This window comes from Lissotriton vulgaris, chromosome 6, assembly GCF_964263255.1.
Source record: "Lissotriton vulgaris chromosome 6, aLisVul1.2, whole genome shotgun sequence".
NCBI classification, from domain to species: Eukaryota; Metazoa; Chordata; class Amphibia; order Caudata; family Salamandridae; genus Lissotriton; species Lissotriton vulgaris.
In genome coordinates this window covers 446,244,178-446,259,806 of record NC_141694.1, presented here as the reverse complement: position 1 = coordinate 446,259,806, position 15,629 = coordinate 446,244,178, and the positions used below count along the sequence as shown (strand labels likewise).

Here is a 15,629-nt window from a genome sequence, read left to right as displayed (position 1 = left end):
TTGTGTATACTGAAGGGCTACCATAGCCCTTCAGCAGTCCATAGCCACTTCAGTATCTTTCTTCATCTTTTCAAGTGAAGAATCTACTGGCCCAAAAAGGTGTTCCTTATCAAAAGGTGTGTTCAATATGGAGGTCTGAACCTCAGGTTTGAACCCTGATATACGTAGCCAGGCGTGGCTTCTCAAAAGGACAATAGTGTTTACTACTCTCGTAGATGTGCCAGCAGCATCTAGGGAGCACCTAATTTGGTTGTTTGAAATTAATTGTCCCTCACGTACCAGGTCTAGCGCTTTAGATTTATGTTCTTGGGGTAGAAATTGGATGAGTTGCACCATTTCATCCCAATGCGCACGGTCGTATCTGGCAAGCAATGCTTGTGTATAAGATATGCGCCAGAAGTTAGCTGCCTGGGAGGCTACCCTTTTTCCTGAAGCATCGAGAAGCTTCGACTCCTTATCGGGGGTGGAGTGTCTCCAGTAGCTTTGGAGTTTGCCCTTTTTGCGTGCATTGGAAACTACCAACTAGTCTAACAGTAATTGTCCTTTTATGTACACTGGATCAGATGGTGCAGGCTTATATTTTATATCCACCCTATAGGTAATGATGCGTGCCCAGACAGGATCCTTAAATATGTGGTCCACATGTCTGGTCATTCCTTTCAGCAAGGGTAACATATGTGTTGACTTTTGTGGCTGTTTAATGTTTCAAAAAGGAAATCCTCTTCAAGGGATTCTTTTTGGAGCTGCAACCCATGGTAATTGGCAGCCCTGCCTAGCAATTCAATATAGCCTACACTGTCGTCTGGTGGAGAGGGCCTGATAAGATATAGGTCAAGATCATTATCTCTGGGCGAGTTCGTGTTGTAGTCGACCCACTGGTCTGTATGCCCTGGCTGACCATCATCATAATAATTATCATCAACCCCATCCACATCACACGGATTGTCAGGTGTATGTGGTGCTGGAGAGTGCTCAGGTGAAATTGGCACAGGTAGAGACTGAGGAGAAAGTAGTGTTGAAAGAGGAAGAGAAGGAGGAGAATGGTTAGTTCCAAAAGTTATTTTCTTTAAAGGAATATGATATTCCTCTTCAGTATCAGCTTTCCTCTTTAGAGTCACTTTAGTGGTAATATGTCCAGTTTTAGGATATATGTACAAAACTTTCTGTTTCGGGTCCGGTTTTCCGAGTGGATCGCCGAAATTGTGCTTTTCAAGTGATTTTGGTGCATCAGTCGGTACTTCAGCTGAAGTTTTCGATGCCGACGGGGTTGGTGTCTTCGGATCCGAAATGTTTTTTGGTGCAGAGTGTAGAGGTTTAGAGCTGGATTTGGGCTTCGATCCAGAGGGTTTTGGCTCAGTGCCCGGCTTGGAATGGGGCTTTTCGGAGCCGGAAGGCTTTTTGGTAGGCTTTGGTGCCGAGCCGGTGGGTGGGTCGTCGGAAGCGTGGTCCGGGTGTCGACCAGGGCCTGAAGGAGTGAGTTGGTCCAGAGCCTTTTTTTTTGGTTGACTTGAGAGTCGGGCGAAGAAGGGACTGTATTTACAGTACGTTGTCCAGGCGGGATGTCTTCTTCCTGGTCGGAGCAGTCCTCTGAACCGGAGAACGGATCCTGTTCCTCTTTGGCCCTATAGCTTCGCCGGCTTCTTTTTCTAAATCAGGTCCGAAGAGGTCCGGAATGGAGCCTGTGTGTTAGCTCTGCATGTCTCGTCGTCGAGCCCGACAGTCACGAAGCGTCTTTTTGGAGCGGAAAGACTACACATGTCACAGTTCTGTTCTCTGTGATCAGGTGATAAACACAGGTTGCACACTTCGTGTGAGTCATTGCAAGATTCTACTGTGTGGCACAGAGGGCAGAATTTAAAGGGAGTTTGTTCCATGGACTGCGAGTTGAATCGAGGTGGTTAGGCCAGACGGCCTACCACGAGCTCTCCAATCGAAAGAGTTTTTCTCAAAATAACACGATACACGAAGAATAAAATACGTGATCGGAAACAATACCGTTGAGGGTGAGTGTACTACGCACCAAGGGAAACCAGAGGATCGGTGTCGAACTGGAGCACAGCGAGTAACATCCGAACCTGATGGCGAAAAAAAACAATCTGAAGATGGAGTTGATGACCATGCGCACTATCACCTAAAGGAGGAGTCACCTACTAGGAAGACTGCTTCGAATAAAAACAAAGCGCATCCATCCGGACCAACACTAGATGGCGATCTATGCATAGCATGTGATCTACAGCGCACATGCCTCGAACCCCTATTTTCCTCCATGAGATAACATTGACTGTTTTTCTGTGAAATGTTTCTAAGTGTGGAGTTGGAAAACCTAAGAAACCCTTTAAAACTAATTAAATACCAAAAACGCTTTGACTTACCTATTTACAGGAAATGTCCCAGTGCAGTATGCAGGTATACTGCACGGTGTAAGAAAAGTAATTTGTAAAGTAATCTACTTGATATTCTACTAAAAAGCCAATACAAAGTATAAGTACAGTATATCTAAAGCATTGCATTACTAGTAGACCTACTGTAATAAAATCAAAGTGCATATATAATTGCAATTCAAACTGTTTACAAACTACATTACTACTTTAAAGTATTTATTGTTTACATGTGCCAGGCTTGCTTGGTTCTAGAAAATAAAATAACTAATAGAATATTTTTATACAAAACCAATTGGTCTCAAGTTTAGTCTTTGAGTGTGTGATATAATTTGCTGATTGAGTGTGTACAACAAATGCTTGACACTATCCTCTGATAAAGCCTTACTGCTCGCCCATGTGAGAAGTTGGCCTGATATATAATGTTCACTATTCTAGTGAGCACTTTGTATCAGTCCAAACAACCCTTATTGATGATTGGTTGTAAGTCAACCTTATAGACCAGCTATCCTAGTAGCATGGATACGAGCAGTCTAAAGCTAAAGACTCGAGAGGGCGTGTTAAGTCAGCTGTTATACCACACATGTACCCCTTGAACACCCAGTGAAAGGACACCACACAAGTGTTATGAAAATAAACAGTGTATTTATTAAAATCACAACAGCCCTGTACTCTTTATGAGGACAGGGTACTAAGCACAAAACAAAACTCTTACGAAAATACTTAAGTTAGCACAGTATATACAAATGCCCGAGGGGCACGGAAAACCATATACTCTGAAAGTGGAATGCGAAATTACTAGCAGGTAAATACAGTACTAATAGGCTTTGGAATCGCTAGATCTTGACTATAGAATCTTCAGATTACTTCTAGGAGACCCAGGGGACTCGGGTGCAGAGTGTGCACTCTCACGCATGATGCGGGACAAAGTCTATGGTAGCTAGTTTTCAGAAAGTTAGTGTTCTCGGGCGAACCCGACCTGGTAGGAGGAAAACGAAAGTGGATTCTGACCCTTGGATAGTGAGGCTATGCTGGGGCACCGAAATGCCGAAGTTACCTAGCCCAGGAGCTGCAGCTGCATAGGTCTCAAAAGACGTCGGGAATCCTCGTAGACTGACCAGGAGCCTGGAAGAAGGAAGTTGCTGGCAGGCGACCAGTGAAGAAAGTTCGATGGACCCAAGCCTGGATCGATGATAGAAGACACCTGAAAGCAGAGGGGACCAAGTTCGTGACTACTAGCCAGTAGTCAGGGGGCACCAGGAGGGCACCGGATGGTAGTCACCTCGACTAGGCGAGTGGGTGACGCTGTGCACGCAGATCTCACGGACCAGGAGGCGTTGTCGGCGACCAGGATGGAGGAGCGAGCTGTCCCACGATGGATGAAGCTGTCGGCGTCGCTGGACCCAGGATTGGGCAACAAAGCCTTGGCAAATTCAAGCCCACGCGGTGGACTCAAAATGGCGTCTGGAGTGGACCAGGAGGGTCCGGGGTGCCTCTCTTGAAGAAGGAAGCAAGGGCCAGTCTGGATCAACCAGACCAGCAGCAGTGATGTCGTCGGGCGTCGTTAAGAAGGCCACAAGCCAGCCGGCTAGTAGCCAAACAACGCGGTGAGCAAGCAAAAGCAGAAGGGCCCCACGCAGATCGTGGAGATGCTGGAGGGCTGATCTTCGGTGCTGGAGCTGCTCAGGGTTGAGGCTTCTCAGACCCCAAAGCACTCACCAGTGGAAGACTCGGTGGGCTTGTTGCAAAGAAGTCGTGCAGTCTTGGCGATCGTCGGTCCCTCGAGGTCTCGTCGCACTCACAGTTCTCAGCTTTGCTGTAGAGGTGAGTAGAGGTCAGAGGTGCCAGGGAAGCCGGGTCTCGTCGAGCTGGGTCGTCGGATTCCGGAGGAAGGACTTGCAGCAGACCGCAGTGTTCTTAGGATGGTGCCTGCGGATGCAGGGTGACTACTCCTTAGCCACAAGGGAGAATCTTGAAGAAGAAATCTTGATGTCCTTTCGCAGAAAGTCGTGTCTTGATTCCAAAGATGATCTAATTTGAACAGGGGGCCCGCTCCCATCTTTATACTAAAAAAGGGAGCTGACCCGGTGACTAGGTCCTGCCTATGGGTGGGACTAGGAGGGGGGTGGTTACACCCCTCTCCCATGCCGGACTTTCCCCAGGCCAGGGGCTGGTGCGCCCCTGGAACTGGTTCTGACTGGCCTATGCGTAGTGAGCACCGGGGTGCCACTCAGCAGTCACCTTCCTGTAAAGCCCTGCCTACCCAGGATACACAAAACTCTGTCTGGGACGGTGCTAGCACCGCCCTTGACAGGAAACCCTTTGTCCAGGCTCCCCTCGCTGGAAGGACTCCCAGCTGCAGGGGGTCAGACTCGTGTCTGTGGTGGCAGCATCCATTTTGTGGAGCTGAGGCTTCAGTTAACTTTAACCGGGGTTCACAGTTACATACATGTCGTGTCCCTCTAGAAGGGTGGAATGCTAACCCTGTCGCCAGAATTGGCGATGGGTTAGTATTCCAATTCGTATGACACCTTACTCGACATGTTTTGATAAAGCAATACCAAAGATAGCATTTAACCGCGAGGATTATAATGCACTTAAGAGTATAAGGTATGCGATATCATGGAACAGCTATTAGGACTTGGTTCCGCAAGCTGCAGACAGGCTCAGCTCATGCCAGAGCACCATCTCACACGATTCCAAGCACTCTGCCTTCAGGATTGTTAAGGCCTGCCATAGGAGTGACTGATAGGAATCTGTGTGTCCATTTTAGGGTTAGATATAGGTATACTATATCTATAGCAAAGGGTGATTACACGACTTTGCCCCAGCTGTCATGCAGCCAGTTGTGTCAAATTTAGGAGGCCAGCCAGGGGTGGCATAATACATGCTTCAGCCCCTGGTAGGCCCTGGGTACACCTATGCCCTGAGTTACAGGGTCTGATAAGGTGGCCCAGTACCAATTGGAAATGTACCTAAGGTACATGGAATCCATTTTACAGAGAGAGCAGTAGGCCTGGGGTCCTGATTGGCAGGGTCCCAGGTCGACTATGTCAAAAACCAGCTAAAACACAGGGCAAAAAGTTGGGGGCAACCATAGTCAGGAGGTACCTTCCTACAGCCCACACCACCACAAATAGAGTGTAAGGTACTATCTACTTTTACCTCTGCCTACCTTTGGGGTTCCACTGGACTCTGTGCACGCTATACCTCACTTTGGTTTAGTATATACAAAGCCAGCTTCCTACAACATACAAATACTCCCTTTTTTGCTTTGGTTGCATACAAAACGTTTCACACAGATTTTGGTAGCTGAGCTTGCATGCATTGTCCCCGTGGGTCCCGTGCGCTCCATGCCACTGGAGTCAAGCTATCCAGGCTGATGAGGGCTGAAAGCCCGAAACCGGTCCTAAGATACGCGTTTCCAGTCCAGGGAAGACCTTGTGTGGCAGTTCGAGATGGACTGTTCCCATTGGGTGCAGGGTCAAGACTGATTTGCATATGGCTGGGTCTCAACTGGAATGGCATGGTGAGCAAAACAACGATGGATTTAGGCCCAGATCTTTGTACTGGTGTGAATGTATGACATTGTTCTGCAGTCTGTCCATCAATTGTTCTTTTTGTATTTGTCACCCCGAGTGGGATGGGTACGCCCAGACGTGGGTCCCGTGCTCTCCATGTTACTGGAGTCAAGTTATCCTGGCTGATGAGGACTGAAAGCCCGAAACCAGTGCTAGGATGCTTGTTTTCAGTCCAGGGAAGAACAGTTCGGGCTGGGCTGTTCCCATTGGGTGCAGGGTTAAGACTGATTTGCATATGGCTGGGTCAAAACTGGAATGGAATAGTGAGCAAAAAATGATGGGTTTATGCCCAGATCTCTGTACTGGGGTAAATGTATGACAATGTTCTGCATTCTGTCCATCAATTGTTCTCATTACAATTGTCAGTTTCTTGGCACATGAACCCTTGGCTACAGCGAGCAAAGGTCTTACACTGCTGCTCAAAGAGGAGAAAATCAAAGGGGAAAATTGTTGACTGACCTTGAATAAAGGCCATAAAATGCTTCAGCACTGCCTGCAGTCCAAGCAGGTTGACGTGAAAATACTGTTCCCCATAAAATTGAAGTCCTCTGGTCTCCGGTTCTTTCAATTAAGCATCCCTCCCCAAAATGGAAGCATCTGTCATCACTGTGGACACTGCAGGTGTAAGGCAGAAGAGTTTCTACACCTGAAGTTCTCCTCCACCAACCATCTGTCAAAGTTAACAGAGTGACCTTGATGTTGTCCATCAGATTACCCTAATTTTGGAACTGCTACAGGCAAAGGCAGCACTGAAGGGACCAACTGGCTATCAAGGAGGATGCAAGAAGCGAGCAGACATAACGAATGTGCAGAGAAGGAGCAAAGCTCTGAGCGAGGTCATCTCCACCACTATCCATGTTAACAGAAGATGTTGCGAGGGCTACAGGTGCGCCTTGGATAGATGGGTTGGATAGCTGGGTGGAAATCCCAAGTTGAAAAGCAGGGTTGTTGTCATATTTAGATGGTCAAACACCAGCTACAGCGAATGCGACTTCAGCTACAAATCTTCAAGATATGGGCAGTAAGAACAATATTTACTTACCTGTAATCTGTGGTTCTCCAGTATTGGTGTCTTTCATAGATTCACATGCCTGAATCATTCCCCGTCGTCGGAGTGGGAGTCCCACGGTATATAAAAAAGCAATAATATACCATAAACATGTAGTAAATACCAATAAAAGCCAACCAGGAAGTAAAGTAGCAAAAGCTACAGTAGAAAAAACTTCCACATCTAGGACTATCCCAGTCATTTTGTATAGTCCAAACTATAGCCAATCAGGCGCCAGCACCCACCAGAATGTTCTCCCCAGAGGCTCAGGCTCTCAGATTTTCTCGCTAGGAGTGTAGGTAAACCAAAATAGCCTAAAAGCCTCTGAGGGGAGGTGGGCGGGTTGCATGTGAATCTATGAAATACACCAATACTGGAGAACCACAGATTACAGGTAAGTAACTATTGTTCTTCTCCAGTATTAAGGGTGTCTGTCATAGATTCACATGCCTGAATCAGAGTAACTAGCAGTACACCAATCCTTTGCTCTTAGACGCTATCTTGTATAATTATGCATATGTCAAAGGTACAATAATATATAGACATAACATAGGCGTCTAGTAAAGCATAGAGGAGGAAGGAAAAAAACAGAGGCTCACCTTATTTAAAAAGATTGCGCAACACTGCTCGTCCCACCGAAGTATCTGCATCACTGCTACTCTCCAGGCAGTAGTGCTTTCTGAAAGTATGCATTCTGGACCAAGTTGCCGCTCTGCATATGTGGCGCAGGGGCACTCCAGCAAAGAGGGCCGCTGATGATGAGACCGCTCTTGTAGAGTGCGCTCTAGGCAAGGATTGTAGTGGCTTTCCTGCTTGCTGGTGACATAAACCAATTGCTGAGGGCACCCAACGAGCTATAGTTTGCTTGGTTACTGCGTGTCCTTTTCGCATTCTGCCAAATGCTACAAAAAGCTGATCTGTCTTACGCAATGTAGCAGTTCTCTGAAGATAAAATTTGAGGCATCTCCTGATATCCAGAGAATGCAAAGTTCTTTCTGCTATCGTTTGTGGATTAGGGAAGAATGCCTTTAAACACACCGGTTCGTTAAGGTGAAAGTCAGATGGGACTTTTGGCATGTATCTTGGATTTGTGCTAAGCACCACTGAATTTGAAGTAAACTGCATATAAGGAGCCTTGATGGTGAAAGCTTGAATGTCACTGACTCTTCTCGCTGACGTTAGAGCCAACAGAAGCGCAACCTTCCAAGAAAGAAATTTCAGATCCACCTTATGAATGGGCTCAAAAGGATGACGCATGAGCTGTGAAAGTACCACATTCAAGTACCATGATGGAGGTGGACATCGAACAGGCGGGAACATACGAAACAGACTTTTAAAGAATTGCTGTATTATCCTAGATGAGTACAAAGAATTAGATCCATCTTGCCGGAATCTGGAAATGGCCGCTAAGAACACTTTCAGTGTGGAGTGAGACAAGCCAGACTTAGCCAATTGGAGAAAGAACGGTAAAATCTGTTCTGGTGTCGTCTGAAGTGGATGTAAATGGGCCGCAAGACACCAATTACAAAACCTTTTCCATTTTAGCTGGTAAGTCTTTATAGTAGCAGGCGCTCGGGCATTGGCTAACACCTCTTTACAATCCTCTGGAATATTTAAATGTGCAAATTCGACGTGTTGAGGAGCCAAGCTGCTAATTTCAAGGAGGCTGGGTCCGGATGACAGATTTGACCCTCCTGCTTTGTTAGAAGATTCGGCAGAGTCCGCAACTGTATTGGTTTGCACTCCGATAGAAGTAGGAGCTCTGTAAACCAATACTGGCGAGGCCACCTGGGTGCGATGAGAATTAGACGGCAAGGTTGTTGTTTCATCTTCCGAATGACCCTGGGAATTAGAGGGATCGGTGGAAAAGCGTAGGCAAATATTTGATACCAACTCATCAAAAGTGCTTCTCCGCACGACTCCTTGTGGGAAACCCAGCTTGCGAAGTCTGGGCATTTGCAATTCTGCCTCGTCGCAAATCGGTCCAGCTCGGGGTGACCCCACTCCTGAAAAATCTTGTCGAGAGTGGTCTGATGAAGTTCCCACTTGTGATTTGTTGTTGTCGCCCTGCTGAGTGAGTCGGCGAGCACATTGGACAGTCCTGGAACGTGTATTGCTGATAGATTGATCCCTTGATGTAAAGCCCAACTCCAAATTTCCTGGGCTTCCTGTGAGAGAAAGGCTGATCTTGTGCCCCCCTGCTTATTCAAGTAATACATACTCGTATTGTCTGTTCTGATGAGTACTGTTGATCCGTGAATCACTGTTTGAAAAGATTTTAAAGCCAGGAAAATTGCTCTCAACTCCAAAAGGTTGATATGCCATCTCTTTTGATCTTTGTTCCATTTGCCCTTGACTGTCATTCCCTCTAGGTGCGCTCCCCATCCTTCCAGGGACGCATCCGTGGTGATGGTGTAAGTTGGTATATCCGTTAGGAAGGAACGTCCTTTTTCCAAATTGTTTGTCTGTGTCCACCATGCAAGAGCGTCTCGCATTCTGCAAGTTATGCGGATCTTGTCGTCGAATGACCCTGTCACCTGAATCCATTGAAGATTGAGCTCTTCTTGAAAAGGACGCATGCGCAGACGACAATTGGGTATGAGAGGGATGCAGGATGATAGCATCCCTAGGAATGACTTGTAAGTTCTTACTGAAACGTACCTTTTTTTCTGTAAGTTGAGGGCCATCTTGCAAATCTTGCACCGTCTTTCTTTTGAGACAAAGGCTTGGGTGAGCTGAGTGTCTAATGTCGCTCCCAAAAATGATATTCTCTGTGATGGAACAAGGTGGGATTTTTTGAAATTGACTGTAAGTCCCAGGGATTGAAATAGTGAGAGGCATTTCTGGACATGCATTGTAGTTGTCTTTAAAGAACTGGCCTTGATAAGGCAGTCGTCCAAATATGGAAAAATCTGAATGCCTTTTAGGCGAAGATGCGCCGCTACTGGTGCCAACATCTTTGTGAATACTCGGGGAGCTGACCGAAGTCCAAACGGAACGGAAGAACTTTGAACTGAAAGTCCCTGCCAGCCACTCTGAATCTTAGAAATGTTCTGAGCCTGGGGAGAATAGGCACATGAAAATAGGCATCCTGAAGGTCCAGTGAAGCCATATGGTCATTTTGGGACAAAAGCTGAAGGATTTCTTGCAGTGTTATCATTCGAAAAGATACCTTTTTGAGATATTTGTTGAGGGCGCGTAGATCGAGGATGGGACGCCATTCCCCTGTCTTTTTCAGAATGAGGAAAAATCTTGAGTAGAAGCCTCTTCCTCTCTGCAACTGAGGAACAGTCTCGATTGCGCCTTGTCGAATCATAATATTGATTTGGGAAAAAAGCTCCTTGATGCGAGCTGGTGGGGGACCTTTTGGAGGCGAAGTTGGGGGAACTTTGATAGATTCCAAAGCGTGACCTCTGGTTACAACATCCAGAACCCACTTGTCTGTTGTAATTTTTGAACAATTTAATGAGAAATGGGATATTTTTCCTCCAACTCTTGATGGTATAGTTGTCAGAGGTGGTGACAGATGACTGTTCTCATTGCCTCTTAGCAGAATCTTTCCCTCGGTAGGAAGATCTTCTTTTGCCTTGTGAATAGTTGCCTCGTTGTCCGTACGATTGCTGCCTATACGGCTGGTATCGCGGGTTACTTTGTGAGGGCTGGTAAGAACGTTGTTGGGAAAAACCGCCTCTATTTGAATAGGACCCCTGTCCTCTGGCGCCACGAAAGGACGATCTACGAAACTGTAGCGTTCCCAGAGATTTTGCCGTGTCTGTATCTTTTTTAATGGCTTGCAGGGCTTCATCGACATGTTGACCAAAAAGATACTCCCCATCATAAGGCATGTCCATGATCTTTGCTTGGACTTCCTGTCTGAAAGCAGTTGACTTCAGCCAACCTTGCCTCCTTAGTACAGCTGCTCCTGACAGCTGTCTAAAACCTGTGGATGCGACATCCACAGCTGCGTCGATCATTTCTGCAGAGACGCACTCACCCTCATGAAGCACTTTCATTGCTTCCGATCTTTCTGGCTCTGGCAACTTTTCCAAAAATGGAGACATGTCTGACCACATCTGCCTTTCGTATCTCGCCAAGATAGCTAGTGAATTTGCTGTTCTGACGGTAGTCGCAGCCATCGTGGACACCTTTTTTCCAATAGAGTCAAGGCGCCTTCCATCCTTGTCCGGTGGAGCATTGACCTGTGAGGCCGGAATTTTAGATCTATTTTGTGCCGCCTGAACAACTACAGATTCGATCTTTGCCTGTCCAACAAGGCATGCAGGAGATGCCTTGGGTGCCCTGTATTTCTTCTCCAGCCGTGGTATGTCTGCAGGTAAAGAATTTGGCGTAGACATGATTTTCAAGCCTTCTTTCCAAATAAAGTCAATTATCGGGATCGTTCTTACTTGTTTGTGTGGTTGATCCTTAAAATCATATAAAAAACACACTTGCTGTGTAACCTCCATAGCGATCTTAAATCTTTTTGTCGCTCTATCCAAGACCAGGTGAAAACCTCCAATGTCAACAGGCGGTGAGTCCGCTGTTTGAGGAGCAGTTGGTGATGGGGTCTGTCCCACTAAGGCATTTCTGATTCTTCATCAACCTCTCCTTCCTCTCTCTCATCATCATCATCATCATCATCAATGGTCTGATACGTATGCTGGGATTATGCTGGAGATGGAGGGTCATTAGTTTGAGCCTCAGGTATTGGCGTTAATGACAGCTGTCTCGGTACTGTAGAAGCTGAGACATGTTCTTGTGTCATTGGAGTCGCCGGACGTGATTCTGCAGACTCTGATGGAGGGAACCTGCGGTAATAATCACTCAGCATATACTGTAGATTATTAAGAAGATCTAATGGCATTTGTGCCGTAGGTATCGGTGCAGATGTTTGACCCATTTGTGCTGCAACGAACTGTTCTTCCTCCTGGTCTTCCTCTTGTGTCTTGATGAACAATTCTGAAAGACTTCTGGCTACTCTGAAATTGCCATCATCATCAGAAAAGTCTTGATCTGCCTCCCCTTCTGAATATAGTAATTGGTCAGGTAACTTTAATGGGGAAAGAGGCTGTAATGTAGAGCTTCTTCTTTGTAGTAATGATGCTCCTGTCGACTGAGAAGTGTCATAAGCAGTATGCGACGTAGCGGACCACACCTGTATATCTGTACACAATGATAAAAGTGGCGTCGACGGGCCCATCGTCGACGGTATCGTCAACGGAGGCTTGACCTGCATCGTCGACGGAGCCATCAGTGATAAGGTAGTTTTCGTAGACTATGCTCTCTACGACGATGAAGTTTTCGTCGACGAAGTCGTCGACGATTGTATATCTGTCGTCGACGGAGGATCCTTAGTCGACGGTGCCGTCTTCGACGACGATGAACTTTTCGTCGACGGTAAAGCTGTCTTCGTCGACGAGGGATCCGTCGACGGAGAAATCTTCGTCGACGGGCTTAGCTTCGTCGACGATGTACTCGTCGACGGAATTATTTTCTTCGTCGACGACGCAGAAACGTCGACGCTCGATGGTTGGATGGTCGTCGACAAGATGGGTCTTATTAACACAAACACCCTCGTCGGCGAAGAAGACGTCGACGACATTATCATGTGTGGCTTCGGAGACGAGAAAGTAACCGTCGACGTAGATGCAATACTTTAGACAGGACCTGTCGACGGAGCTGGCGTCGACGATGAGTCCGTCGTCGAGGTTTGATTCTGAGGAGATTTTTTGTCTGAGTGTCCTTTAGATGACACAGGCTTTGCAGACTTTCTCGGGGCGACTTTAATCCAGAAGCAGAAGGTGCAGAAGCCTTTTTCTTTGAAGAAGAGGAAGGCAAGTCAGAAACCTTGACTTTTTTCTGCATCTTAGCCCCAGGAGAAGAAATCTTTTCCTCAGTCTTTCTCTTTCTCAATGACACAGAGGAAATAGAAGCCACACTTCCTACCTCAGAAAGAGCATCCTCCTTTCCTTTTAATTACTGCAACCACAGCAGCAAACGACCTTCCCTGTCTCTGAGGGTCTTCTGTGGAAAAGTCCTGCAGATTTTACAGTCTTTCACCTCATGTTCAGGGTATAGACAGTATATACACTTCTTGTGGGGATCTTCTTTAAAAAGCCTAAGCTTTCCACAAGAGTCACAAGCTCTAAAGAGAGACTTTGAAGACATTCCAATTCTGAAGAAACACTGGTAAAGTTGAGAAGTACTGAGCAGAGCTCAGGGAGACTCCCTTTCACACGACGTGCAGTAGAAAATCTGAGAGCCTGAGCCTCTGGGGAGAACATTCTGGTGGGTGCTAGCGCCTGATTGGCTGTAGTTTGGACTATACAAAATGACTGGGATAGTCATAGATGTGGAAGTTTTTTCTACTGTAGCTTTTGCTACTTTACTTCCTGGTTGGTTTTTATTGGTATTTACTACATATTTATGGCATATTATTGCTTTTTTATGTACAGTGGGACTCCCACTCCGACGACGGGGAATGATTCAGGCATGTGAATCTATGAAAGACACCCTTAATACTGGAGAATCCACCATCCTTCTTGGGTATAAAGTAGGAAAGGGTAGAACATCCCAACCTAACCTGCTCTGGAAATAGTTGCCCGGACCCTTTTTACAACATGGCCCCAACTACTTGCTGGAGAATGTGAACCTGCCAGCCTGACTGAGTTGAAAATACATCAGGAGTGAGAAACTGTTAGAAGGGAAGGGCATACCCCATTTCTAGGATTTTTAGGACCCACCATCCATTGTGATGGTCTGCCTGACACTTCTGTGGTGTAACGTCTTTCACAGCGCAACACCATACTATATATGGAGGCATTTGCTTCAATGATAGGATCTGATAACGCCAGTAAAATCACATGCTTGAATGGTATACAAATATTTTAGTATTTTCTCACCTCAATTTCCATGGCTTCTGCCTCTTTCAATGAGGATTCATTTTCTATTTCAATCTCCCCTTTGTGAGTTATTTTAGTGATTGGCCGTCTTTCAGCATCTCTCTGTTCTTTTTCAATCATTTCTATGGTCTGTAAAATAGAAGACAGCAACATTTACATTTATGGAATATCTAAAGTGTAAAAACGCTTCCCTAACAATAAAGGTATTGAAAATGTACTTTGTTCTCCATTATGGGAATCTTCCTTAAAATCAAGAAGGAATTAGTTACTTACCTGTACACTATAGTTCTCCAGTATTATCTTTCATAGATTCACATGCTTGTATCTTCCCCGTCGTCATGGTGGGAGTCTCACGGTAACAGAATGACCAAGCAGTATCATAGAGAAGAAAAACTGCATAGAAAATCCCCATAGGGGCTGTACTATTTGGTAACCAGACCATTTCTTTGTTTTGGTCCAAAAGCCAGCCAATCAGAATTGCTGCCCTGCCCTCACACTCCCCAGCAGCAGCTTCCTGCCTCAGATTTCCGTCCCCGAGTGAGAGACAAGGATAAATTCCGAGAACAAGATCTGCCTGAGAAACGGGGAGGCGGGCGGGCGCATGTGAATCTATGAAAGATAATACTGGAGAACTATAGTGTACAGGTAAGTAACTAATTCCTTCTCCAGTATTACATCTTTCATAGATTCACATGCTTGTATCAGAGTAGTAAGCAGTGCTCACCATACCCGTAGCGTTTCCAGGACAGAACCTAGAAGGAAGCTCTGCCGCAAAGCAATGACATAATAGTAATTATGAAAAAAAAACATCAGCAATACTATAAATGCATGTAAGTACACATCAAAGTACTGTATAGCAAAAAATAATATGCCATTAGGCCATACCTTACTGGAATAGACGCTTTCGAACGGCCTGACCCACTGCCGTGTCCTCTTTCCACGCAGTGTCTAGACAGTAGTGTCTTGTAAATGAGTGCACACTCTTCCACGTTGCTGCTCTGCAGATATCTGGCAGTGCCACTCCTGCGAACAAGGCCATCGAGGTTGCCATCTTCCTCGTTGAATGTGCATGCACTTTAGAACATAGCGGCTTCCCCGCTTTGTCATGACATTTCAGAATAGCTGAGGATATCCATCTAGCAATACTCAGTCTTGACAATGGAAGACCTTTTCTCTGCCCTTCAAATGCAATGAACAATTGCTTGGACTTGCGGAACGGTTTTGTCCTCTCAATGTAGAACTTTAGGCATCTTGAGATGTCTAGAGAGTGTAAGGCTCTTTCTGCTTCCGATGAGGGCTTGCTGAAGAAAGTAGGCAAAATAATGGGTTCGTTGAGGTGAAAAGACGTCGCCACCTTGGGAATAAAGGTAGGATTAGTTCTCAATATAACCCTGTCCTGACGGAATTGTAAGAAGGGTTCCTCCACTGAAAAGGCCTGGATTTCGCTAACCCTCCTTGCAGATGTTAAGGCGAGAAGGAGGGCTGTTTTCCATGACAGGAACTGCAAGTCTGTCTTATGTATGGGCTCAAAGGGTGGCCTCATAAGCTGCGATAGAACTGTATTGAGGTGCCACGGCACAGGTGGGCGTTGGATGGGTGGGAAGACTCTAAAGAGTCCCTTGATAAATTCCTTTATTACTCTGGATGACCAGAGAGATGGTTCGTTTGGCTTTCGCCTGAATCGTGATATTGCTGCTAAGTGCACTTTGACTGAAGCATG

The 15,629-nt window shown here is 46.1% G+C and overlaps 1 protein-coding gene across 4 annotated transcripts in view; it reads right to left on the bottom strand.

Annotated features, from left to right (window-relative positions):
• The window catches only part of PHF3 (PHD finger protein 3), a 577,271-nt gene that overhangs the window by 244,719 nt on the left and 316,923 nt on the right, over positions 1–15,629 (bottom strand). For all 4 annotated transcript variants that reach the window (XM_086926461.1, XM_086926458.1, XM_086926459.1 and 1 more), the window contains one exon: positions 13,910–14,038. In XM_086926461.1, coding sequence (XP_086782587.1) covers positions 13,910–14,038 — 129 coding nt within the window. The remainder of the gene's footprint in view (positions 1–13,909; positions 14,039–15,629) is intronic.